The sequence below is a fragment of the Anas platyrhynchos genome, chromosome Z, assembly GCF_047663525.1.
Source record: "Anas platyrhynchos isolate ZD024472 breed Pekin duck chromosome Z, IASCAAS_PekinDuck_T2T, whole genome shotgun sequence".
Taxonomy (NCBI): Eukaryota; Metazoa; Chordata; class Aves; order Anseriformes; family Anatidae; genus Anas; species Anas platyrhynchos.
The window spans coordinates 24,733,186-24,760,976 of NC_092621.1; the positions used below are offsets into that span (position 1 = coordinate 24,733,186).

Consider the following 27,791-nt stretch of genomic DNA (forward strand, 5'->3'; position numbering starts at 1 on the left):
TCGGGGGACCCCCCCCTTCGTCCTCCGCCCCCAGTCCCAGCGGGGACAGCCGGCTCCGCGGCCAGGGGGGCGGTCCGGCGCCTTCCTCCTCCTCCTCCTCCTCGGGGGCCGTCCTCGTCGGGGGGCGCAGAGCCGGCCCGTGTTGCGTGCGAGCCGTGTGCGGGATGGGCACGCTGCTGCGGGCGGCCCTGCGGCGCCTGCCGACCCCGCGCCGCCACCGCTGCCCCCTGCCCGCGGCTGCCCCCCGGCCCCTCGGCAGCGGCGCGGGCGCCCAGGGCGGGTGAGTTTGTACTTAAAATGCCATTTTGTCATGTGCATCGTCGTGCATGCCGCTAGCAGCTCGGAATTCCGAGCGCAGACGGGTGAAAGATCAGTTAGTTACACATTAGGTAGCTTTCTGCCGGAGAGGCTGCGAAAGCAAACAGCAAAAAGCTGCGTAGAAGGAGTGGGGAGATAACATTAAATGAGTGTTGATTAACTGTCCCGAAAGGACAGGTACTGTAGTTTCACAGTATTCTGCTGCAGTAAAAGGTCTGACCTTGCCCCGCTCATCCAAAATGTTTTAATTTGGATATTTATCCTGATACATTTCCTGATTTTGGCTTGCTGCTCGGCCCTCTGTGGAAGGGACGGCCGAGGCGGGGTCACATAAGATGGAAGCGAATGGGCTGCCCGGGGTAACAGTGCTGAGTTGTGCTGGCTTACAATAGTTGTGAAACCACGTTGAAGCAGGTATAAGCAAGCCATTGAGAAAAACCTGCCACCGTAATGCTCTGACTTTAGCAAAGTAGAACATGTTAAGGTACACAGAACTTGAAAATAAGAATTAATTTTCATTGTTGGTGAACACTGACATATCGCTTTAAAATGTGTCAATGAGCTTTACTAAGTAGTCATTCTTAAAAGACTGTGTTGTGTTACACTCACACTTCCGAAAACTCAGATTTTGGCATTGTTTCAGGGGTATAGATTCTCATTTGAAAATATACTGCACATAAGGGTAAATGGGACAAATAGCAAAGATTTAAAGCTGTGAGTGGAAACAAACTTGCTTTGCAGTTTTTATTAGGCCCGGGTATGCAAAAAACCCTTTGGGAGCATTTACTTTAGAAGAAGATAGGAGTGAACAGGTTACTTTCTAAGTTAGACTCGCAGGCAGGGACCAAGTTACGTAATGACTGGAGCTGAAAACAATGAAGATGGACAAATGTGCAACAGTTTTTCTGTAAGTGTCCATAACTGTTATTTTTTTTTCCCCAGTAAAGAAAATCCATCTCCTTCCTTGAGGAAAGACAGAGCAGACACAGTGATCATTGGAGGTGGCTGCGTCGGTGTGAGCCTAGCCTATCACTTGGCAAAGGCTGGCTTGAAGGATGTCATCCTGCTGGAAAAATCTGAGCTCACTGCAGGATCTACTTGGCATGCAGTAAGGAACATTTTGTTAATCTCTCAGATTAACAACAGTTTATCTAACAGTGGTGGAAGTTTCATTACCCTTATATTCCCTGGCTTTCCAGAGATTGTCTTGGTTATTTTATAGATGTAAACTTTTTAGCATTGAGCTCTGTATAGACCTGGAGTGTGAGTTTTGAAAAGTTGGTTCAGCTATCCATAGTATATTTTCCTAGAAGTTCATAGAAGTTGGGACAAATATTGTATTTTGAAATTACTGGAACATAACTGTTAATACTATTACATGTTTTTGGCAGCTAAGTGGACTTAGACTTTAAACTTCAGTTCAATTCAGATTTTTTTAAAAACAAATTTTGATGTCATAAGTAATCTAGTTTACACTGAAGACTTTATCACTGGGAGTGGTTTTAATACCATTCAAAAAACAGAAATGTGGAATTTGGCATTATTTTATCCTTAATTATTTTTTATATGTGTGTTATGCTGAAAGAGAAGTGGTTAAGAACCAGCATCAGTGTCCAGTTCTCAGAGAACATCACTGTCTCAGAAATTGATTCTTATTAGAGACAAGAGCTTTCTTTCCTACCATTAGTGACACTGCACAAAGTCTTGGAAAAGCAAAGCTGACAACTGTACATTGTTGTTTTGTAAGGCTGACTGTTTGTCTGTAGTCTAAGGAAAAGAACTAAAAAGACATACATGTAATAATGACAACTGGGGACACCTCCTATGATAATGCTAATCACATGGACATAGTGGTACATAGCATGCATATATGTAACTACATATTTTGTATGTGTCAATGTCTGGAGTAGGTAGTGTTATTAAATAAAATAAAACTTGCCACAAAAATAGATGCTTTTTCTATTCATTTCCAGCTATGGTCACATGGAGTTAGGAGAAAGCTATCCCTGTGTGTAGTAATAAAAGTGCATATAAAAGCAACAGCTTGCTTTCTCTGTGACTACTCTGTTAATACAATAGAGCATTTATGCAGTGTTTACAACTAGGATATCTGAGAGACTTTTAGGAACAAAGTAAGGAGGCTGACTCTCGTTGTGTTCTGTTTATATTTTCACACTCTTCCTAGAGGAGAAAGCCTCAAGTTTGAAATATTATAGTGCAGATGCTTTGTGGGTTTGGAGACTTAAAAGAGGATGTTAGTAAAAAAAAAAAAAAAATTAAAAAAAAAACAACTGCCTGAAATGTATGTTTATATTTCATTGTACTTGCTTTGCAACAAGCAAAACAGAAGAAAACACACTTTATCAAGTTAAGAAAAACAAAATCAATAATTATACTTCCTTTAGCCAATCTTACCTCAGCTGATGCAGTTCAGAATGCAACATGGTATATAGTAAGTGTCAGATCATACATCTTGTGTAATGAATCATAATTAGGAAGTGTTCAGAGAAATAATTTGACTTCAGCATAAAAGAGAGTCATAGACTGAGTTCTAGCTACCCAATGCATATACAGAACAATATGTGTGTAAAAAAATAATCAAATCCCCTCATTGAATATGAAAACAACATCATGAATAGGGGGGAATTTGTTTCTAATATTTTGTTGATATGCTCTCTCACTCTAGCTTATTGCTCCTAACTATGTAAAAGCAACCTTTCCTTTAGTATTTTTGCTTGTTCATTTTTAGTGAACACAAGGATGGGGCACTGGGTGAGGAACTCTGTATAAAGTCAGGGAGGGACCACAGTAGAGAAGATACCTGCACCAGGCTTCTCAGTGGGCTGCCTTGTAGTACCTGCTCCGACGGTGTGGGGTGATGAACACAGAAAGACACCTAGTTATGAGACAGGTTAAAAATGAATAACTACTAAATAAAATACACGGTATGCTAATGCTCTTCATTGAATTCCATATTGTAGTGCTGTGTCTGAAGATGAAAAAATTGCTGTTTCACATGATGAAAAAGATCAGAATTGTGACTGTCAATTCTTTATTGCAGTAGGTACTGTTCATTTATCAGTGGTCTTTTCACAGGGTATAGATGAAAATGACACGTATAGTTAACATGTCATACAGCACATGGTATATTGCCTGCGGCCAGAAAACTTGAGAAAGTCTGGTTCAGATATTGCTGTACTGTACCAGATTTTCCCTCTTTTGCAGTCCAGTAAGTCTTGCCAGCATTCAGGATCACATTTCATATAGATCGTATTCCTGCTAGTGTTGCTGCTAAAACTTTCTTCCACTTCTGTAGTCTGAGAAGAATTTGTCTGACTCTCCTTTTATTGAAATTATTTATTGAAAACAGGACAGAAACCATGCACATTTTTGTATTAGCTATGAGAATAACAAGAAATAATGAGCAGATATAAATAAGAGAGTAAGTGCTGCTAACTTTTATGCCATCTAACCATGACAGAGTAGTGATTATTATATGTATGTAAACTAGGTTAGGACTTAGACTTCATGAACTTTCAGGGTTCTAGTATACTGCTTGCTAAATCATTTGCAATCTCACCGACATTCTAAGGACTGAACAATGCATATATAACTCACTCAGCAAATATTTTTTTTGTATAGTTATTTTTCAGCAAGGTGTTTTCTAAGAAAATGTGTAATGTATCATTATTATGTAATACTGTTTCGCGCAACGTTCAGTTGATTTTACTGCTGATGGTTAATAAATCACAGCACAAGACAAATAAAAACTTATTAACGCTCAGTCAAACTTGAAATAAGAGTGAATGTTGGTAGTATCAGTATTAATGCCATTTCCTCCAGAATGCTAGTTTAATAGTAAAGTAAATATAAAATCTGAAACAGATTGGAATAGAAGGAAAAGAACACATGAAATATTCAACATATATATATATATAAAAAGTAGTCTATAAAAATGCTTTAAAGTCTTTGTCGATTTTCATAGCATAGTGGCCATTCTACAGAAAATTATTTCCCCAGCTCATGTTCATATAAAACAACACAATCTGTCTCACAAAAATAGAGCAAAACTGAGGGCAAATCTTCATATATAAGAACAGTCCACCCTGAAATTCAGGACAAGAGGTGGATGTCTTGGGTGGCCAACTAGGCTAAAGAGAAAGCTCACGGCAAAGTTACAGGAATTGGAAGCAGGAAGAAGCTGCAAAGAGGTGATTTAGAAAAACTGAATGGGCATGCAAAGAGGATGCTAGAATAGCTAAAGCCCAACTGGAGTTAAGACTCGCAAGGAACATTAGGCCGACAAGGTCTTCTACTGCTACATTAACAGTAAAATACTGAACAAGGAAAATGTGGCACTGCTGCTGAATGAGGGGGGTGATTCAGCCACAGTGGACACTGATAAGCCTGAAGTACTCAATGCCTTCTTTGCCAGCTTTCACTGACAAAGTTTCACACACCTCTGTGCATAGAAGCACAGCTCAGGGAGTAGAGGAACTACTAGCAGTGGATGAGTATCATTAAGTCAGGGATTACTAGGAGAACTTGACTCACAAATACAGATGGGCAGATGGGCTGAATCCAAGAATGCTGTCGATGGCATTGCAAGGCTGCAGTTGTATCATTTTTGAAATACTGTGGAACTGGGGGAGTATCCATCTTTATAAAAAGCCAAAGGAAATAATCAGTGGAGTTAAAGGCCAGCTAGCTTTTCTTTGGTTCTTGGAAAAATCATAGAGTGAATTTCAGATCATGTATGAGCTCATAAAGTAACTTGGTACAGTTGGCATAAAATTTTGCCAAGCATAAAATATACCTGACCCAAACCAGTTGCTTTCTATCTTAAAATGACTGAATGTGTGGACAATGGGAAAACAGCTGATGTCATGTACCTCAACTTCAGCAATACATGAGACACTGTCTCCCATAATATTCATGTTTTCAACTTAAGATGTTGTGGTCTGTATGGTGGGACAGCTAGATAGGTAAAAAAAGACTGCTTGGATGGTTGGGCTCAGAGAGTAGTGGTAAATGGATTGTACCCCACCCAAATGTTGGAAACGTGGAGTGTCACAGGGTCCTTGGACCCATCTTGATTAATATCCTTATCAATAATCTGGAAAATATGACAGAGTGCATGCTTGTCAAGTTCACAGTTGACACCAAACTGTGGGAACCAGTCAGTGTAGCAGAAGGCAGGGCTGCCATGTTGAGGGACCTGGACAGACTGGAGGGATGGAATGAGAAAAACTTCATGAAATTTAGCAAGGACAAGTGCAAAGTATAGGAATATTTATCCATAGAAATAGTGCACTCACTGTCTTTGGAGATTTTCCAGATTGGAGAAAACCTTGGGCAACCTGGTTTGATCTTGTAGCTGATCCTGCTTAAAGCATGAGCATAGATACGGACCTCAAGAGGTCCCCATTCAGTCTAAATTATTCTGTGTTTCTATTACTTTCATTTTGATATAGTCCAGTCAGGTTATATTTGTCTCCTAATTATACTTCTGAAATCAGAAACAATCTTCATGAGAAGCCAAAGGGCATTAAATGTGTTTAGATTTTTTTTTTCTTTATTTAAAAAATGTCAGAGATTAGATTTAATTATTGCAATTAAATGTACTTGAACTTATATGGTTTTATAGCCAAGTTGTAGGTGATTTATGCTTCATTTGGTTAAGATGACTTCACTAACAGTGGCTGCTAAAATGGAATTTTCTTACATCTGGAAAATATATTGCTACATTTGGAAAAACAACAAAAGACCAACCAGAAAATGTTTACATAAATGAAAGAGGACAGTAGAAATAATACGTGATGGCATGATTTCCAGGCACAAGTGAATGAATTACCCATAGATTATTGTAAATGGCTGAAGAAATGTGAAGACTTCAATGCTTAATTTATTTCTTTATTCTCTACACATAGCAAAAAGGCCTTTAGGACTTATTTTTTTTAGGAAACAAGCAACTTTTAATTACAAATTCTTTACTGAAGCAGCCTTGGGTTTTAGTTTGAGGAAAATAAAATACAAGTGTTCACAACAGCATAAAACCACATGTAACAAATGAGGTCAAGTGCACACATTGTCAAATATCCAGTCTCTAGATGATATGATGATGATATAATATGGTAATAAGAAAAGATGTCTATCTCAGGGACTTCATGAAGCCAACAATAGCTTTCCAGAATATTTTTGTATCTCAGGGACTTCCTGAATCCAAGGGGCTTGTTTTGCATTTAATGTAGCCCTCAGTGGATATTTTTTCCTCCTCCAGATTTTCATGATCACCTTTTAAACTTAAAACATTTGGGTAATGAACAATACAAAACATACTGAGGAAACCAGAGCCAAATTTATGAATAAAATACCATCACAAATGAAAAATGTGTCATTTCACTCATTTAGTATGCTATAATGTTGTATATAAACTTTAAGGTATCAGGAAGATAAAATTCATATGAAGAAAAGTAGCAAAAACTGACACTATGCATAAAGCTGTGCAGTCACTAATGCCAGACACTTATACTCTGAAGAGACTGAGTATTTGTCATCTAAGGCAGTGAGTGACTTAGGAATCATTTATTTATTTGTTTGTTTGTTTGTTTTTTGAGTGGCATGGCATTTGAGTGGAAACAATTTGCTAAGTGCAATTTGAAGCTAATTTTATCTGAAGAAAAAAACGGGTCTTAAATGTGAAGGTGCAACAAGAAAGATGAGCCACAACAGGCCATTGTTTCGGAAAATAAGAATGTGTAATGCATACAATATATGTTGTTAATTATAGAGAAGAGCATTGTTAATTACAGAGAAGAGTAATGTTTAATAGGTTCTCAGCAAAATTAAACTAGATTGAACCAGAACCTATACGTATAGACCACTAACTCTTAATTTTGTTGTTCATATATATACATGTACAGTTATTAAATTAGCTTTAAAAGTTGGGGCCTTAAAATTACATATTTGTTGCACAGAGCCATTTTGATGAGTGAAAAGAGTAGTTGATGTGCATTCTTAGTAGGCAACTTGAAGGAAACTATCAAAATTCTACTACGTGTGTTACTTTTCACCTTTAGATTCTCTGCTCTTTTTATCTCACAAGAGCAGTGAACTGAATGGTGAATTTGGGTGTCTAGCTCCCTTAACTGTTTTTTAAAAATCATGTACTGTACATTTGTTCTATTACATCTATGTAAGTAAATGAAGATATTATATATAAATTGGGTTCTTAATTAAAACAAACATTAGGTATCAATAAGCTTTATTTAGTTAGCAAACTTGTCTCTCTATAAAAATATTTTAATCAATGTAGTTACTGAAAAATGAGCCTGAAAATCGAATGTAATTTTTCAGTGCTGTTACCTCACTTCGAAGAAGGGCTTTCGTGAGATGTCAAATTCTAGAGATATGAAGACATGTAACCTAACTTCTGTAAGACTTAAACTCTTAAATTAAGTCAGTAAGAATTAAACTTCCTTCAAGTGCTAAATATCTGCACTTATGAATGTCATTAGATTGATGAAGCTGTCTATAGTGTTGGGAGGTGAATAGCTTCCTTAAATACAGGAAAGTCTGTAGTAGCTTCTTGATATTACAGTTGCATGAACCCAAAAGGACTCATCAGCTTTCTAAAATCAAGCCTAACAAAATGATGTGCAAAATTCATACACTAATTTTTAAGCTACTTCAACAATTGCAGAGGCTGCAGTTGATCGAGGACTAAGTAGTGTGTCACTTCCAAAAGATTTGAAACAGACAACTGCATAATTTAAGGAAGAAAGGAAACCATAGGAGAGGACAACTGCAAGAGTATCATGAGCTGACAAATTTGATGAGAAAAGACAGGTGGAAAAACATATGCAGAGAGAAGAATGCCATAAGTAGGAAAAGGGTTTTGCTTTTATTTTTGTAGCACTTGGCTCTATACATGGGTTGCTTTTCTTTATAGTATCTAGACAGTTCACTTTTGAATGATAGTTGGAAGGTGGGAAAGACAACACTCCATTTCTAATTGTATTTCTGTGTTGTTCTTATTTCTTAATTGAGGCTGGTTTAACTACCTACTTTCATCCTGGAATAAACCTGAAGAAAATCCATGCTTACAGCATCAAACTCTATGAAAAGCTGGAAGAAGAGACTGGGCAGGTAATCTCCTTAACTTTCTAAGTATTAATTCAAATCAATCTTACGAATAGTCTTATAAAAGAGTTGACACGTTTTTGTGTTTGTTCAGGGTTATCATAAGGCTCTCCTTATATTAAAATATATTCTGCCTGCATATCTATACTGAAGTCTTGTGTTTAATCAGTAAATATTTTAGATAGCTTCTCAGATCTCTGTAAAGTTTAAGAAGATTGTTTTCATCAAACATCTCAGAAGCTCAGCAGACTGAGAGTCTGCAACTTTATCTTGCTCTAGGAGTTAAAATAGCATCAAGGATCTGGAATGAATGGATTGATTATGATACATTCCTGCTTTAAACTTGTCTGCTTATAATTTCATATGATATGATGGTCTGTACTTGAGAAGATTGCTGTAATTCTTCCCATCCCCTTCAGAGACATGTTTTTATTTAGTGACTTAGGGAATGGGTATGCAGAGAAACACAGGAGTTGTCTTCCTTATCTGGCAACATTCAGCCACATAGATTTCGTTCACTATGCTCTGCTTGCTTCAGACTGCAGCAGAACCTCCGTGATCCTTGCAGTACTAACTTGATAATTGTCACAAAGTGCTTTTTTCTTCATTCTGCTGCTCTTATCTACAGCAAGATAAAACACTGCAGCAAATTGTCATTGTGAGTTCTGCTAAAAGACTTATACAACCCTATTAATGTCCTGTTAATTAACAGAGAAAAGATAAAATACATTATGTATACCTGAAAGTGAGGATTCAGTGTTTAGCTGTATAAGGATTTCTGCTTTATTAAAAAGACAAAAAGGAAGGGGATTGTTCATTTTGTCAATAGAGATGCTACATCTGTTAAGTTTATTCTGCTGCACCTCAATAGCAAATTAAGTAGGTGATAAATTTTAATACAAATTATTATATATTTATTTTCAAACATATCTGGTAAGTTTGAAAGTGAGTCCATAAATTCAGACATTAATCAAAACTTAATAAAATCTGGCATTCAATAAAAAGTTTTTACATTTCTTTTGAAGATAGCATGTATTTACTTGGGAAGCCGATTAACTGTAGGAGTTTAATCCTGCTCCTCCAAGGGCACCTAGCTTACACTGAGTCTTTTTCCAGTCATTTTAATGGCAAATTTCTTGTGGAATAGGAATAGCATAGGAACATGTATTTATGGAGATAAGTAAAAGTTCTTACAGTATTTCATTTTTTCTCTTTGTTTTAGGCTGTGGGGTTTCATCAGCCTGGCAGCATCAGAATTGCTTCAACCCCTACTAGGGTGGATGAATTCAAATACCAAATGACTCGAGCTGGTTGGCATCCAACAGAGCAGTACTTAATTACTCCTGAGAAAGTACAAGAGCTATTCCCCTTATTGAACATGGATATGGTAAAAATCATAATTTTATGGAACAACTTCCATTGCATTTAAATGTTGGTCTACCAGGTATTTAGATCCTGTTCCATTTATAAAAATGGTATGAGAAATTCTCGTATTTCAGTGGAAAAATATATAAACTAAAATCGCTTGTGCGTTTTAGTGAATACTTTATGCTGTAATATTAATATAATATTAAATTAAAATTATAATTATATCTGAGAACTGAGGAATTTTGCTTCCTTAGGACCACTGTTAAGTTGGTTAGCTGTAGCCTTTATAATGTGCTATGTTTTCAAAATTTGTTTGGATTTGAGTCCTTAACGTTTACTCAAGAAATACATCACATTCAAGAAATAAATCATTTTTGAAACAAAATTAGTTGACTTTGATAAATATTAGTTTCTTTCATTTTGTGTAATTTTACCTCCACATAGGTTTTAGCTGGCCTGTATAACCCTGGAGATGGTCATATTGATCCCTATTCTCTCACAATGGCCTTGGCTGCAGGAGCCAGAAAATATGGTGCCCAACTGAATTACCCAGTCCAAGTGACTAATTTGAACCCCCGGTCAGATGGGACATGGGAAGTTGAAACTCCACTTGGAGTAATTCAAGCAAAGAGAATTGTGAACACTGCAGGTAGGATTTAACATCATCAGTTGTATACTATTCTGATTTACAAACTAGGTGACACTGAGGATCTGTCCAGATTTGTGTGGTTTACAGGAATAAGTATATGCTTTTGAATATTTGGTTTGTAGTAAAATATATTCCGTGCTTTTTACTTTACATTATTGTGAAAATTTAACTCTTCAGATAAATGTCCTTGACTAGGCATTAATAATATTACTTTCTGGCTTGTCTCCAGCAGTTACTACTTAGGCTGTCTTGTTAGATTTCAGAAGCAGAATAGACTCTTACTTGTCGGCAGTAAGTGGTGTAGAAGAGACAGGTTACTGTCTGTGAATGTGGTCCTCTAAAATATTATGAAAGCTTCTTAGGAAGGGATATGGGATGTACAAATGAACTAGAAATATCTTCACTGGTTTTGTTTGTTTGTTTGTTTGTTTTCAGAGACTGAGGATTTGCAGCCAATAAGATAATTCTGCATATTTCAGCATTATCTTCTCTAAGATTTAACTCTCCACATATCATTGAAAGAACAGATTTTTGTTATTTGATTAGTATTTTAAACACACCCTTTGTTTAATAATAATTTTTCCACATAATAAAAATTTCCAAACTCAAAGGAACTTGTATTTATGTATGCAATTTTATTCTTCATTTTGTTAAAGAAGCTAAACTGATGTTTTTGCCTCAAAAGTCTTTCCAACAGGATTTGATTTTGTTTTCTCAAATGAGTTGATAGGTCTAGGAAGCAGTATTTAAACCAAACTTCACTTATTTTTATGCTGCTTTATACAAATTACAGAAAATCATAGTACTGGTGAGACCATTGGCACCTCCCACATGAAGTGTGCCAAATGGTTCCTAGGAGAAGACTTTCTGTTTTCAGTCATTTGAATATTTTCTGAATATTTACAATTTGGATAAAAGTTTTGCAGACACTGACAGCCTCAAACTGAATCATATGTGTGTTTTTGAAATAGTCTTTCATACATCCCATCCCAGTGAATAATCAGGTTTCAGCTGAGAGGTGTGATGACTCCAGAAGACTTTTTATTCTTCAGATGGGATGAGCAAACTGAGAGCAGGGATATATAATCCTTTTCATTCCTTTCTACATATGTGCAGTGGAAAAATAATAATAATATAAACCAACCAACCAAACAAACAAAACAAAAACAAAACAAAACAAAAAAAAAAACCAACCACCATGTCTCTAATGCAAGGCAGATAAAATGAAGAAGTTGAGTGAGAGAGGTACTGTTCTTGTTGGTGGTAGAATAACCATGGCTGGTAGTTGGAAATAATGAGAGAGTTGGACTGGAAGTGGAGTAGAGTGGTAGAGTGAAATACTTGGGAGAGATGCCGGGAGGTAGCTGGGAGCACTGGCAGCAAGTGGAAAGCTTAAGTGCTAGAGGACCTGATGAATAAGGAAGCTCAGGCTGGGAAGGACTGTGGTGATAGCAACAGTGGGGATGACACTGTGGAGGGAGGTAGCCAAAAAGGGTCTGACATGTTTCATTATGGGAACTGGAGCTTTTCTGGACAAAAAGATTAGAAAGAATATTTGAGGACTGGTTGTGGGTGAAACTGGAATTGGAAAATTGAGGCTTTCTGAGCTGTCTAAGGATGGAAGACTGTCAGACAAACAAGGAAAAAGGTGGATGGGAGTGGATTGGAAGGAAGGTAAGGCAGATGGGACAGGATTTGACAAAAGAGGAAAGCTGACTTGCACGTGGAGAAAGGCAACTAGATGAAAAAGTATTGTAAAAGAGTGATTGAAAAAGAGCTTGAGACTGAGATGAAAAGAAGTTACAGGAAAAGCAGGGGTGGGGAAGAGAGGAGATTGGCACAGAGAGAAGTTTGGAGGGAATGGGATAAAAGGGTTGTGCTCTGGACAGGAAAATTGTATGTGCTAGGTGACCCACTTTCCATGTCTGGAATGCAGAGAGCCCTGTGTTAGATCATTCTAGGCTTTCTGTAAAGACTGTGAAACACACTGAGAAGTGTGCTTTCTCATCATATACCTCCCACATACATGTGATCACCTGCTATGGCTATTAGCCTTGCTGAAAAGTTCACCTTGAGGTTCTATGCACGCTCATGAGCTGTCATGATGTCAATGTAGTGCAATATAACAATATTTCGGAGAGAAAGAGGACTAGATAAGGAGTTCAGTATGCTTGTTAGAAAGCAAGCAATGACACAGACCAGGAGACCAAATTAAACTAATTTTATTTAGACCACAAAGCCACAGAATCACAGAACTGTAGGGGTTGGACGGGACCTCGAAAGATCATTAGGTCCAACCCCCCTGCCAAAGGAGGTTCCTCAGAGCAGGCTGCCCAGGTAGGCATCCAGACAGGCCTTGAATATCTCCAGAGAAGGAGACTCTACAACCTCCCTGGGCAGCCTGTTCCAATGCTCCGTCACCCTCACCGTGAAGTTCTTTCGCATGTCAGTGCAGAACTTCCTGTGCTCTAACTTGCAGCCATTGCCCCTTGTCCTATCCCCACAAACCACTGAGAAGAGGTTGGCTACATCCTTCTTTCCCCCACCCCTCAGATATTTATATACACTGACAAGATCCCCTCTAGGTCTTCTCTTCTCCAGGCTGAACAGACCCAGGTCTCTCAGCCTTTCTTCTTAACAGAAGTCAAGCACTTATAAGATGAAAGACATCAATATTTAGATTGCGTATGGGCTCACAGTTCATGGCTTTTGGACATGAATTATGGGACGGCATTCAGATAAAAAATCACAAGCTCTCCTACTAATAGGATACTTGTGTCATTTGTTACACAGGATGGATTTATTAGTCTGGAAACAATTCAAGATTATGGCATGGTGACAGGGTTTTCTTTTGGAATTTAGACCTCTTTTTTAGGCCCCAAACTTGTAGGTACTTATTATTCCAAAACATCGCCTCTACATCATATGTACAAAGTGTCACAGATGTAATTTATTTATTTTTGTAGTGTAGTTGTCTTTCCTTGGCTTATGTATCAAGTAGACATTAGGCAGAGTTTTTCAGTAATTGCTTTTCAAAGTCTATTTGTAAAAATTAGAATGAGCCCTAACAAATTTTTTTTATATTTCTTTTTTATTTTTTTATTTTTTTTGATTTAATAACTTATTAAACTAACGATACGTGGCTAACTGTTCAGCCAAAATGAACATTTGAAGCACGTGTTGCTTAACATTCTGGCTAGGGATGTGAAATTAATACCATATAACCAATATATTTTATAAATGTTCCCTCAGCTAACATTCATTCTTCTTCTCAGCCTTGCCTCATTCCACTATAGATCATGACTGGTATAATTCAGAGCTCATATTTTAGGCTCATGTTGCAATATGAGTAGAGAAGAATATATCAGGAGGCTCTCCACATTCTCTCTTCTTCCCTCATCCCCCAACCGACATCTGCTGTGGAACTGGAACAAACTAGTTTCAACCAATCTTTAACTGTTCCTTATGTGAGATTTCCATTTTGGAAGAAAGCAGATGCCTAATAAATAATCCCTGACATAAATTAACTGGTATCGAGCCAGCTAGAGTGATTTTCAGCCTATTTATAATATAAAGATTGATTAAATTCTGCAAAAATAGTGAATTTATTTTATTTATACAATACGCACGTGCATACATATGCACATGTGCAGGCCTGTACACAATTCATATACAACTATTTATATATATGTAGTGGTGGAATATTTTCTCCTCTTTTAAAACACAAGAGATAGTCAGATTACATAGTTCAACAGTTACACTCAGTAATACCACCAGTAAATATTTCAGCATCAGATGTTTGCAATCTCTACAATTCTATCTTTATAAATGTCCTTGAGATATAATTCATGCCTTCATTTATCTCTTCTGTGTGTGATAGGACTTGACATCTGCTTCCAATTAGAATTTAGTTTTAGAGAACATATTCTTTCGTCATTTTTGAGTTTATAATGCCTTTTGCATATGGTTCAAAAACTTTAAACAAAGAAACTATGACATATTTCATTTAGTAAATGCCAGCTGTTGTTATTCTAACCAATTAAATAAGCATTTAGCCTAAGTATGAATATATATATTTTTTAGAATTATGGCATTTAAATTTGATTTTGAGCACGCCTATAGTATATGCTTTTAATTCAACAGCAGTTTAAAATCAGCTGTGGCTGTGCTATACTTCTGGAAACTTAATGTTAAGAAACTTGATATTATTTTGGAAGTAAGTTTCAAAGATCTAAAATTGTCTGCCATTTTTATTTTCTCTGAGGAGCTTGAATATTTTTACTTTAATGTTTTCCCACTAATTCTGTTTTAACATGTAAGCAAAACAATGAAATTACTAGGAGTGCATTTCTGGAGTATTATTTCTTTTCCAAATATCTCTTTTGAGTTTAAAATTTTTGGCAGAGAAACAGTGTATAATACTATATTTTGTGGATTTTTTTGCTACTTCACCTTCTTTTCTCCTGTATGGATCATTAACTGACCTTACCTTAAAATAATCTTCTTTGGAGTTGACATGGAAATACACAAATCAAAAGAAGTTCCCTAAACGGTAATTGTAGTTGACTAGTCAATGGCCTGGACTTGGTAGAAGGGGGACACTGTACATGAATGGCTAGCAAATGAGAGTAAATACATTCATTGCATTCATACTTTATTTTTTTAATTCTAATTTTTATTTTTTTAATGGTCAACTCTAGGTCCCCTTAACCTATGCTTAAATTCAAATGTGTATTTGTCATGTTTAATTGAGGAAGCCCTTGAAGAAGTGCTAGAAATTCAACTTCATTAGCATTTTTTGATTGTTCTCGATATAAAGGAGCATAAATCATGTTTCAGTGGTTTTGAAAGATTTTTTGAATCGCTGCATGCTACGTGATCTTCCCTCAGCTAATTTGACCAACATAACAACTATTCTGTCAGTGAGTCTCCTGCAAGTACTGAGGATTCAGTTAAGAAGCAAAGTCTTACATATGATAAATACAGTACAACAGATACCGTTTTTTACCATTTTCTGGGCAGGGGCTTTTAATTAACCAAGTCTCTCTGTCATGATCTTTGATATCATTCTCACTTGCTTTACCTGTCTGTTAGCAATTGCCAGCTGATTTATCACATAAAACCTTGTTCTTGGATTTTATTTATTATTATTATTTTTAATGTGGGTGTTAGACCCAGAGTCTGGCTTGTGTGCAGGGAATAGCTCCAAGCCAGCACAGCCCAACTCATCTTTTCTAATTACTCTGGCATTAGCCCATGTCAAAGATGAGAGGCTGTATTTCCAAATCAATGTCAACTAACAGCACTGTCTGGGTACTCTCTATGGGAGAAGGTGCCAGGAGTGGTAACAGGTCTGGTAGGGCATGGGCCTTGCCAGCCAGGGCTCTGTCCTAAATGCCATGAAGGAGGGAGTTGGGCAGGCCCAGGACTGGCATTTGGCATCCACCTAGAGCCCAGGTTTCCAGAATGATTTGCGGGGAAGAGGCACAGGCAGCCATAGTGACAAATCCAGCCTGCAGACAAGGCAGGTTGAGAGCAGGTCTGGTGACAGTAACCAGGGTCAGACACTGCCCAGTGATCAACAGGCAGGTCCGTGGTGATGAGTCTGGGGAGAGGCCAAGCTGGGAAGTAGTCCACGGATCAGGGTCTGGATCAATGAGGGCCATGGCCAGGCACGGGCATGGTTGTGACACAGCTGTAAACAGGCACTCCTCCGATCAAACCAGCTCAGACTGGTACTGATGTCCCTGAGCTGAGCAGAAATGGGGCTTCAGGCCCCATGGGGAGGTGTGTGGGTGAAAGTCCCAATGGGGCTGCTCAGGACTGTTGAGGCTTGTTAGTGCCCTCAGGGCCCTGAGAGATAAAATTTAGCCAGTTCTTGGAAAAGGTAGAATTGAAGAGAGAGGTAGGAACCTCTGGGTCTGAAGCCAAGTAAGCAGCAAAAAGGAAAAAAAAAAAAAAAAAAGCATTTTATGCTGGGCATCCTTGAGTGTAGGGCCCAGGAGAAGAGGCAGCTGTGTAAGTGGGAAACCTTGCTAGAGATAGTTTTTCATTAAGTTGGGAGTTAGCTGATTACACAGGAACCAGGCTGAACTGCCTTCTTCTCCTGGGTGGCATACAGCACATAGCCTTTTCTTTGAAAGGCTACCTCTTCCTCATCTTCCATATTGCCTTCTCTCAACCCTTACTCCTGACCCCACAGATTTCCCTGAAATTCCTGCTGTTTGATTTACCCCCTTCATTCCCACTTCTGAGACCTACATTCCTTCTTACAAAGAGTCAGGAGAGTGATGTTAAAGAGTATTACAATCTCTAAGAGCAGCCGCCATCGCAGTCGATAGTATCTGCTGGATTCTCTCATCTATACACTCTGATCTCACAGCAGACTTGAGCCATGATGCAAAGCCCTAGCTAGTAAGTCTGGCAGAGATAAATGGGTTCTACTTTTTAGCTTTGACACTGATACATCACTAAGTGAATACGTCTTACCAGGTGCAAGCAGCTAGTCTGCAAGGACCTTAACAGAGAAGAATTAGGCCTTCTTTAATGTATGCTTAGGATTTTACATGTAGGACCTTGAGCAGGCTTTAGGGACAGAGAAATTGGTGCCTATTTTTTCTGATCACAGCATGTATCAGAACTTTTAATTGGACACCTATGGGAGGGTGCACTAACTACTTGCCAATAGGAACAGTTAATTGATTACTACATGACAGGCATAAGTAATACAAGTTAATGACATGTGAAAAAGGAGGGAAACTTAGATTTTTGGGATTAGCCAGCTGAAGGTACTGCCTTGCTGTGTTAGGACTTGACTACTGTATTGGGGAAGTACACTAGCTCTTTTGGTTGATAGTAAGAGCCTAGGATAACACCTATAATATGAACTAATTTATTCTGCTTGTGTTACTGATTTTTATGCATTACAGTCCTAGTTTAATGAAATGAACTATGGGGTTTGTGGAATTGATAATTAAATTCCTTTCTGAACTTTTAGAAGCCTAATTCATATTTTTCCAGTTACATTTTTGAATAACTGTAAACTAGAGTAATATATGGTAGCATAATTAGGAACAAGAGCATGAAATTATGGAGTGAAAATGATGCTACATAGTATGAAAAATAATTTTAAAAGTGAAATTGTGTAAAAAATTTGTCACTTTCCACAAAACACAGTGCTTCTTGAAAATGTTTTGCTGTTATTTTCCCTTAATTGAAAGGAAAATCTTTGAATGTTAGTGTGTTGTTTCTTGTCCTCTGTAGGCTTCTGGGCTCGTGAAATAGGCAAGATGATTGGCCTGCAGCACCCTCTTATTCCTGTCCACCATCAGTATGTTGTGACAGCAACCATCCCTGAAGTGAAAGCCCTAAAAAGAGAATTACCTGTGATTCGTGATTTAGAAGGATCATATTACCTAAGACAGGAAAGAGATGGTCTTTTATTTGGTCCATATGAAAGTGAAAAGAAGATGAAGCTGCAGGACTCTTGGGTAACAAATGGAGTACCACCAGGTAATTAAGTACATTAAATCTTTAAACTCAATAAGCACTACCGTATATTTTAATATATATAAATCCCACTACGTAATATTGCCTTATATATTGGAAAATAGAAAATACTTGCAATGCAGGACTGCAGTGGAAAACTTTTTTCAAAGAATAGCTGTGACATCTAATATTCCAAATAAATAGAAAAAAAAAAATTATATAAAATAGGCTATTTGAAATAGGCACAAAATATACATCTACAACATAGTATTATCTTACTCTCTGAACAGGTGTCTGTGTGTAGTGATTAAATCCAATCACTAAATACACATTTTTGCATTTGAATAGATTTTTATTATAGTTTTAAGCTATAGTTCTCTCCAACATACTAACAAGGGCTTTGAATTTTTCTCTGTTTCCTTGGAGACAATGCAGTTGTCAAAAAGGAACACAGATACACCGAAGGAATGGCTTAGACAAAATACTGTGCTCGGATATAAGTACAAATGAGCTGTAGATTTGTATAGAATTTTTGTACAGAAAAATTCCAACCTTAACATACTGATGATTATGAAATTAAGTACTGTGCTATACCTAGGCTCCAGCTTTACATTCACTTCTTCACAGAAATTCATCTTAGGTGAATGGTCACGATGTTTAAAAAGAAAAAAAAACAACCAACCAACCAACCAAAAAAAAACCAACAAACAAACAAAAAAGAAACAAACAGAAAGTGTTTCTTAAGGAAGAATAAATCAATTTATATTGTTGGGCTGTGGATTGCACTGTCTTATCTTCGTAAGCTTTTTGTCTCCACCAGTGTCAAGTCCTTCTACAGAGTCATGTTCAGTAATTCTCAGAGCACAGGCTGAAGGCTGAAATGTATCCAGGAATTCACAAAATGCCGTGGAAGAAATAAGCTGACACAGGCAATATCTTTCTTTCCCTCCTCAAATTGTTGCCATATTGAGAAAAATAAATGGGTCTTATTAACACAGATGAAGTATCTGTGTTTCTCCACTTCCTTTCTACTTCATTGTTGAATTTGTGTGACCTTAGGGTTAAACAAATATGTATAAAAGACAGTGTAACTGCAGTGACAGTAAACTTGATCCTGCAAGTAACTAAGGTTTTATGCACACCATTTTTCTTAGGTAGGATAGTATATGCTTGAACATACTAAGTGAAAAATTTTGTGTCCATTTTATAAATTTCATAACTGTGATTAAAATGTAAGTATTTTCATTGTATTTAACAAGTATGTAATGGTTCAAATATTTGTGCAGGTTTTGGAAAAGAACTTTTTGAGTCTGATTTAGACAGAATAATGGAACACATTGAGGCTGCTATGGAAATGGTCCCAGTTCTGAAACAAGCAGACATCATAAACACAATTGCAGGTCCTATCACCTATTCTCCAGACATTCTTCCTATGGTGGGACCACATCAGGGTGTAAGAAATTACTGGGTAGCTATTGGTTTTGGGTGAGTAAGTTTATTTGTGAGAACTTTTGTCTGTTATGTTATTAAAATGATAGTTATCGTGAACTTTGCTAAATTTTTATGGATTTTTTTCCTTCTTTTTTTTTTTTCTTCCCTCTTTTTTTTTTTTTTTTTTTTTTCCCATATAAAATATGATTGGAAATAATCTTAATAACCATTACCCACATGTTGTGAACTTATCCTTCTCTCTTTCTTCTGTTTCATAACTCTCACAATTCTTTCAATTTGTGTCCTCCTTTTGTTCTGGACGCTAGTATCTGTGACACTTTATGAAGCAGCAAGAAGTGGGTAGGACTTGGTAATGTCTGTGGAGCAAGTTGAAGCCGTGACAGTGCTGGGCTTTGTAGTACACTTTCCAGTTCATTTTGTGGATCACTTTCAATTACATTTTGTTCAATACTTTTTTGGTATGCAGAAAATGGTGTCACTGAAATTGTGGCAGGAATGGTTGTTACAGGAAGAACTTATAATCAGAAGTAATAACTTTCAGTGAAGAGTTGAAGGCATGCTAAGGATAGAGGACTGCAGGCACCATGGATGACTTACTGCTTTAGGGATACAAACAGTCATAGTTCTGACTGTTGGAGATTGAGCTCAGAAATGATGTTGCTGGGTGTTGGAAGAAAGCAAATGAAGAGGTTAGTGTGACAAGGTTAGTGTGATGAGGTTAGTGTGACAACAGGATGGGTGTTTTTCTGATGTTATCTAGTCTCTCCTGCCCACTCTAACATTTATTTTGAGTGTGATTTGCATCTCATATACTCTGGCCCCACTGAAGTTGGTGGTAAAGCTCTTACTGACTTTTCTTTAATTGTCTCAGTTTACCTGTTGTCTCAAGATGGATAGAATGAACTGAATGCAATTCCAGGCACATGTTATTGAACACGTTCTGTTTACACTGCTTTTCCAATTGCCTAATTTGCCGTTCAAAATCCAGCTAAGCTTTTCCAGTTTTCTTTCAGTCCAAACTAAACAAACCCTCAGATTGTAAGATAAGGCAATATCACTAACATGCTTTCCGAGGCCCTCAAAATAAAAGGGTTTGGTAATTTTGCAATGATTCATTGTGAAAGGTGTTCACCTTTGCTGCTTGGATTGAAAAAAAGAACCAACAAAATTGTTATCTTTTAGTAACATTTGCAGAACTTATAGTTACAAAAGTGGTTTGCCTAGTCCTAGTTCACCAGAAAGACTGTTTAAGTTCATTACTGTGCTGCCAGACTTTGGAACCTGTTTTCCTTCTTTTGGCATCAGTAGGAGCAGAATTAAAGTTCCATGTGGGAATAACCAGAGACCAGTGTTATATACTTAAGTTTCTTAAAAAATTTATTTCAGGAATTTGATTAATCTCTAAATGTGTAGACACAGGTTGCAATTATGTTGCTGTCATTGGATTGCTTTGCCTGCTTTTCAGGGACTTTTGACTCTGTTCTGCACTTCTGCCTCACTGCAGTGTTTCTGCCAGTGTTGTAATTTTTTGTGTGCATTAGCAAATCCTTATCTCACAGTCAGCTAGCAGGGACATTGTGACAGAGGACTTAGTGCTGTTAGTTTAGAGGATTTTTATTATCTAAAATTAGCAGCATGCTAGACATTTTAATGTGCAAAGAGGTTAATAAGTATAGTTAGTAGGGCATGCAGCACTGTTTATTATCAAGGTTGCTCAATGCTTCCCATTTAAGACTGTTTTTGGTTACTTATAGCTTTGAAAGTGTTAACAATAAGCTAGATTATTTTTTTTGACCATATTTGGTGTCAAAGCAGTGTAAGCTTTCAAAATAATGAGATTATTGGAAGATATGCCATTTTGCCATGTTCAGTTTTTTGGGGGAAGTCTTTCTTTTGAAGAACTCTAATCTGCTCATTTGCTGAGAATGAACTTCATGTTTGGCAGAAGTGACCTTTCTCCTAAAGATATGTCTTTCTGCCATTCTTCACAAAATCTGTCTGCAAGTCCCATTCACATGCCTTCAGAGAAGTTACAGCTCATAAACACTTGACAGAGATTCACTAAGTCTTCATGAGTTATATCTACAACAGTATTCTAAAGCCAGAGACTGAACAGGAGTTTTCCTGCAGAAATGGGGTAGAAAAATGGCTGAACAAAGTCACTAAAAAAAAAAGATCATGGTGTGCAGGGGCTTAGATTTCCTAGGAAAAAAAGGAGTGGAGTGAAAAGTTTCAGGAACCAAAAATTGGTGAGAAGCAATGTATCACAAACCAGTAAGACACAAGAATATGAAAGGGACAGTGGGGAAGACCACAGAGAAAAGCAAGGCTGGCATGGATTGAAAGGAGAGAAGAGCAGAGGGCAGTTCATATTCACTTAAGCACAATTTCTCTAAATCTTCATATGAAGACAGGGACTCCTAAGCTGTACCACTCTTTACAGCAGTAACATCCCATCCCACCCCATCCTATCCCATCCCTGCAAGCCACATATGTCATTCCTTCTTAGAAGAATGGCAGTGGATATATTAATACTATCAGCTCTCCTTATCTGAGCTAATGAAGGATTTGGGCACCCTGGGTAATCAGTAACATTTCTGATGATGTAGGCCCAGTGGGGAGCACACACGGAATCAACTAAATGAGCAGAGACAGTGCTGAAAAGCTCTGCAAAATTTGGAGACCAGTCAGACAAGGTGCACTGATCCACCTGACCTAGCAACTCCACATTGCAGAGCTGCCTCCTCGTCTGTCTTGCTCCGAAGGTTACCCTGCCATCCACTCAGTCTTCAAATAAACCTGAAAATTTCCACTGCATTCCATCTGTTTCCATCCACAGTCATGGAATGGTCTCTGTGCTGTGCTGGCTGTAGTGAATGGTGCAGAGAGACTTGAGCTGGCTAAAACTTCTGGAGCTGGTCCTGAAGGCATCATAGCTATGCTCACAAAACTTGCACACATGAATTGGCCAAGTGAGTAGCCTAACTAAACACCAGAAATGGCTAGTTCTTCTGTAGTACTTACAGAGTGGCAGTTGACAAGCAGTCATTCTTTCTATATCAACTGAGGTGAGAATCTGAAGATTTCTGCTGAATGTCCTAAAGGACTATGTTTTGCAGAACTGCTTCATGCACTCAGTTGCTTGATATTAATTTTATTAAATAAACAAACAAACAAAAAGATAAAAAAACTGCTGTATCAAACCACTATCATGAAGATCGTGAAGTCAGGCATTCTACAGTTAGGAAGTGCCGGGACTAAGTGCCAGACCAATTCTTCTTATGCATATGCATTAGGATTAAATAATTACATTCTATTTTTTTCATAAGATCTTGGACTGTTTAATTCAGGGCCTAGAATTCAGAATGCAGAGTTGATGAGCACCAGCTCAAGTTTTGGCGTCACTATTCAATGTGAGTCTCTGTGATTTAATTTTTTCATGCTAATTTACACTTAGTTTTCCATTGGCTTCATATTTCTTCAAGGATTTTTCTGTTCTGCTCTTTGGAGCATGTCACAAATAACTAATAATTTATTTTCACGTGACAGAAGGATACTTAGACACTTTTTTAGACACGGTAAACTAATTCATGGATATATTAACATCAGAAGTTTTAAAACATTTGTTATTAATAATTATTTGTCATTAACCATTTCAATGTATAATCTTAAATGCCTGTAATTCAGCATTACATAGTGCTGTTTGGTTGCATGTATATTGAGTGGTGACATACACATATTGCAGTACACTGAAGCTCCTTGTCTACCAGTTGTCCAGTTCAGCTACCTGGTAGAAGCATGTTTCACACATAGGCTTTTCCTTTTGGGCATCAAGATGTTGAGCATTTTGAAAGGTCAAATTATGTACAAAATACTTAAATAAGAAAACCTCTGATCTATCATTTCATATATGAAATGATAAATACTTTTGAGTACTTACCTTTGCTGTCTGGTATGGTTCCTTTAATACAGTTTTCTAGCAAGAGACCTCCTCTACTGACTGATGCTTCACACACTTACTAGGTAGAAACAGGACAGGCTTTTGCTACAGACTAGTAGCAGAGCATTCCTACTTGTGTTTTTTTTTTTTTTTTTTTTTTTTTTTACCATTAATGTTATGGAACTAGTTCTCTCTCTTGTAGCAGAGAACAGAAAAGGCAACTCAAGTAAGGAAAGGCAGCTCTCCATTCTGGCACGTCTCCTAGTCTCACACCCAGTTCCACTACATTCTCTGATTTTCAGTGGAGCAATATAAAAAGTTCTTCTGTTACTTCAGTTTCTTTAAAGCTGCTTGGTAATGCTGTCTGCTGATTTTTGGTTCTGTTGTTCTTGCCACTGTAATATAAATCTTCACCGTAGCTGCTATAATGTTTCTGTATGGTTTTCAATTCTGAGTCTTGTTTAATTGAATGTAATCAACAAAGAAAAGGTACTTTATGGCTAGAAAGTTTATTTATGGGTATCAGAAGTTAGACACCTTTCTTTAGCATTAACTGTTAACATTCCTAGACAAGAATATTAAATTCTGAACTTCAGATAAAGAAAGTGTTTTCTGTAATCTTTAACACCATAACTGCCATACTTTAGTGGACTTCTGCTACAGTGGTGCAGTAGAAATACCTGTCAATAACACATATAATCTTGGAAAACAAGACAAAATGGAACAAACAAAAAAAGAGGGGTGAGAGGTGGAATAGGAGATGTATTAGTAATATGAGCTAGTATTGATTTAAAAAAAAAAGAAAACACACACACACAAAAAAAAAACCACAACACATAGCACTTTTTCACATAGGAAAAACACATAGGACTTTTTCTGTTTTTAAGGTATGGCATTATACATGCTGGTGGCATAGGAAAGTACCTGAGTGACTGGATCCTTGAGGGGGAACCTCCATTTGACCTGATAGAATTAGACCCTAATCGCTATGGAAAGTGGACCACCACAGAATACACAGCAGCCAAAGCAAGAGAATCTTATGGTTTTAATAACATTGGTAAGAAGATATTTTCTGAATTGTGTTTATATCCTGCAAATGAATTCCAGCAAAGCCTGCCTCTAGGTTTCTCTGTTTATATATGTTTTTTATGCATTCTGTCCTGGTAACGTATTTATTTTTCTTCCCTAGTTGGTTACCCTAAAGAGGAAAGATTTGCTGGGAGACCAACAGAGAGAGCTGGTGCCCTCTATGATTTGCTGAAGTCAAAATGTTCCATGGGATTTCATGCAGGATGGGAACAACCTCACTGGTTTTACAAACCTGGAGATGAGACTGGATATAAGTAAATGAAATATTACTTTTTTCTTTTTTTTTTCCTAAGAAATTGTCAGCAAGTGCAAGCTGAGTTAAACTTAAAGGAAAGCTTACATTTATCGTTCATTTTTGCTAAAAGATATCTGTTCGGTAGATCTATTATTGTTTTTTCCATAGTTTAGAATCCATTTCATTCTGATAATGCAGACATTGCAAAACACAGATCGAGTTAACCTGTAGGTGTTCTAGAGATCGGGTGTTAGAAAGCAGCCTACCTCAAAAACGAGATAGAAAAAAGATGTTCAAAAATCTGTGAAAAGAGATTTTTTTTTCTATCAAAAAAATAGAAAAAAAAAAAAACAAAAAACAAAAAACAAATCCGTACTTTCTTCCTTGGTGCAGTATAATGTTTTCATGAAAAAGCTCGTTTCTGTCTGTATAATTCTCAGGAAAGGAGAAGTTCAGTCTTCCTTCCTACTTTTTTTTTTTTTTTCTGTGCCTGCCTACATGCTTACATCAGGGAGCATGCTGCAAATGTTTTCCCCAGGGCTACTGTAGTTCCAATCTAAATGAGGCTCATAAAGGAATAAGGAGACACACTCTGCTGTTGAGATATAAAGCCTTTGACACCTTAAAAACAAATAAATGATTCAGCAACAAAGTATGCTGTAAATTCACACATGACAGACTACTACTTCTTCCAACATTTGAACAGTTCACAGTTTATTACAAAGTGGTTGATAAAATATCAACCCATATCTTTTCTGTTGTTAGAGGATTTAATAATTAAGCTATATTAGTCCAAGGAAAATATTGTGTAAGCTACCTACAATTAGGAGAGTTGAATCTTTTGAATGGTTTTTAAACTGAAGAAACTGAAGACTACATTTTACTGAAAAGAGCACAAAATGGCCAAATTGTGTTTTATGTTTATAATGCTCTGTTTCAGACCCAGTTTTCGTCGCACAAATTGGTTTGACCCAGTGGGTCGTGAGTATAAACAGGTTATGGAAAAAGTTGGTGTGATTGACCTGTCACCATTTGGCAAGTTTAAAGTAAAAGGCACTGATTCTGTTAAGCTGCTGGATCATCTATTTGCAAATGTTGTTCCAAAGGTAAATGGGATGATGATAACTGTTTTAATGTAGGATTTAGACAAAAAAAAATCTGTTTCAGAAATGGAAAATGAGACATAATATTGTCATAATATCTTTCAGATACCAGGCACTCAGGTCCTTTGGAGAAATTCCTGTGTCAGGAGGTACATTTTACTCAGTTAAGAGCACAAACAGTGGAGTTTGTACTAAAATAGTCCCAAGAAAAAGTACCCTTTGACACAAATTGTTGAGTCATAGAGTTGCTGATGCTCAAGGGACCTCATTCTCATCATCTAGTCCAACCTAAAGCAAATCACCTTGACGATTACTTAGGACTATGTCCAGATGTTTTTTTTTTTCAATATCCCCAATGATGGAGACTCCAAAACATCCCTGGGAAACTTATTCCAGTGCTTTGTCACCTTGACATTAAAAAAAGTGTTTTCTTAGGTTCAGACAGAACTTCCAGTGTTTCAGATCTTGATATAAAGAGGACCACAGGAATGTAATTATTTTACAATAATACTCCCATGCTACTCCCATACAAGAATAACTCCCATGCTAAGAATAGCATGGGAACTGCCTGCCTAAGACTGTGCCACATTATGGCAGCTTTAAGTAGCAGAGGATAGCAGTGGCATGTGCTCTTGCCTGACCATAGAGGGATTTTGTATTCTTCCTGGATGGCCAAAGAACATTTTTTAAAATGTGCTCATGCTTATTTTTTACACCCCTCATACTTACTCTGTTTTATAGCTACCTGCCTAGAGCAGGCAGGGTTACAAATATTCAGCATTTTCATCTTTCAGACTCACACCTGTTCTTTCTTCACAAGTCTGACTCTGCTCCAAGATCCTCAGAATATGATCCTCTTCCCAGAAATGGTACACTGACAACATAGCTCAGGTTTTTGATTCTTGGTCCTCAGTTCAGTCTTCAGTTTGTTTATGTGTATTTATATATAATATATATTTATATTACATATTATATTTGTTATATTTATATTTATACTAATATATACAAAGTGCCTGCCACCATCTTGATAACCACTCTTTGGAACCACTCTCATGGCAGGGGTGAGAACAGGAGCTGGCCTGTAGTACCTCAGCACTTCTGTTTCAAAAAATTAAAAAACAAACAAACAAGCAAAAACAACAAAAGAAACAAACAAACAAAAAACTCAAGGCCTTGCTGCCAGCCTCGCTGGTGTTTAATAGTGCTACTCCATCAGGTTTGGAGGGAGACCTATTGTGAATGGCAGCAGTTTGCACTGTGACTTTTCCAACTGTGCTGCAGAACAGTGCAAGTGTCAGAGAAGGGCAATGGAACATAAAGGCTCAGACCTGCTACCAGACAGGTAGTGCTCCATGAGTCCTATTTGTCTTACTCCTTTGTCAACCACTCTCACAGAATGTCTAACTTCAGAGATACACATCCAGCTAGCAGATTGTTCCTTTCTGAAGTGGGATTCTGTCATTTTAGCACAGTTGTGTTTTTTTTTTTTCTCCTTTATTTATTTATTTTCTCCCTGTAGATTATGGTTTATTTGCTTCAGATAACAGAGGAAGTAAGTATAGGGAAACATTAAGTATACTGAGACTACAGTCATGGAGGTAGATATCTTAGAAGTCAGAGCCAACAGAATGGAAAGGCTATATACAAGAATGGTGTCCCATAGGTCTGGCAGAAAAGAGAACTTGAACTGCCATATAGTCATATATTTTACTGTATTCATTTTGTGATAGCAGTATAGATTGATGTTTGTCTTTTCTCTAGTTTGGGTTAGAGTTGAGGTGACTGTGTCATCAGCTGGCATGGATAACGCTTGCTGAATATATTTATGTGTTGCAGGGAAAGCAAGATAAAGCAGGAAACATGAAGACATAGTGAGTGCTTTCTATGGAATTTAATAAGTGTTGCTGAAGCTAAAAAGAAAGACAGCAAACAAAATGAACAACTTATGAGCCAACTTAGAAATCCAGCTTTCACAACAGTTGATTATTTAAGCTGTCTGATTTCTAG

General features: G+C 37.3%; 1 protein-coding gene across 1 annotated transcript in view; it reads left to right on the forward strand.

Annotated features, from left to right (window-relative positions):
• Positions 1-25: 25 nt before the first annotated feature.
• The window catches only part of DMGDH (dimethylglycine dehydrogenase), a 47,307-nt gene continuing 19,541 nt past the window's right edge, over positions 26-27,791 (forward strand). Inside the window, exons 1-10 of the mRNA XM_038170073.2 lie at positions 26-280; positions 1,261-1,426; positions 8,368-8,466; positions 9,683-9,847; positions 10,273-10,477; positions 17,741-17,989; positions 19,252-19,450; positions 24,245-24,414; positions 24,547-24,700; positions 25,622-25,787. Of these exons, the coding sequence (XP_038026001.1) occupies positions 165-280; positions 1,261-1,426; positions 8,368-8,466; positions 9,683-9,847; positions 10,273-10,477; positions 17,741-17,989; positions 19,252-19,450; positions 24,245-24,414; positions 24,547-24,700; positions 25,622-25,787 (1,689 nt within the window). The 5' untranslated portion in view covers positions 26-164. The remainder of the gene's footprint in view (positions 281-1,260; positions 1,427-8,367; positions 8,467-9,682; positions 9,848-10,272; positions 10,478-17,740; positions 17,990-19,251; positions 19,451-24,244; positions 24,415-24,546; positions 24,701-25,621; positions 25,788-27,791) is intronic.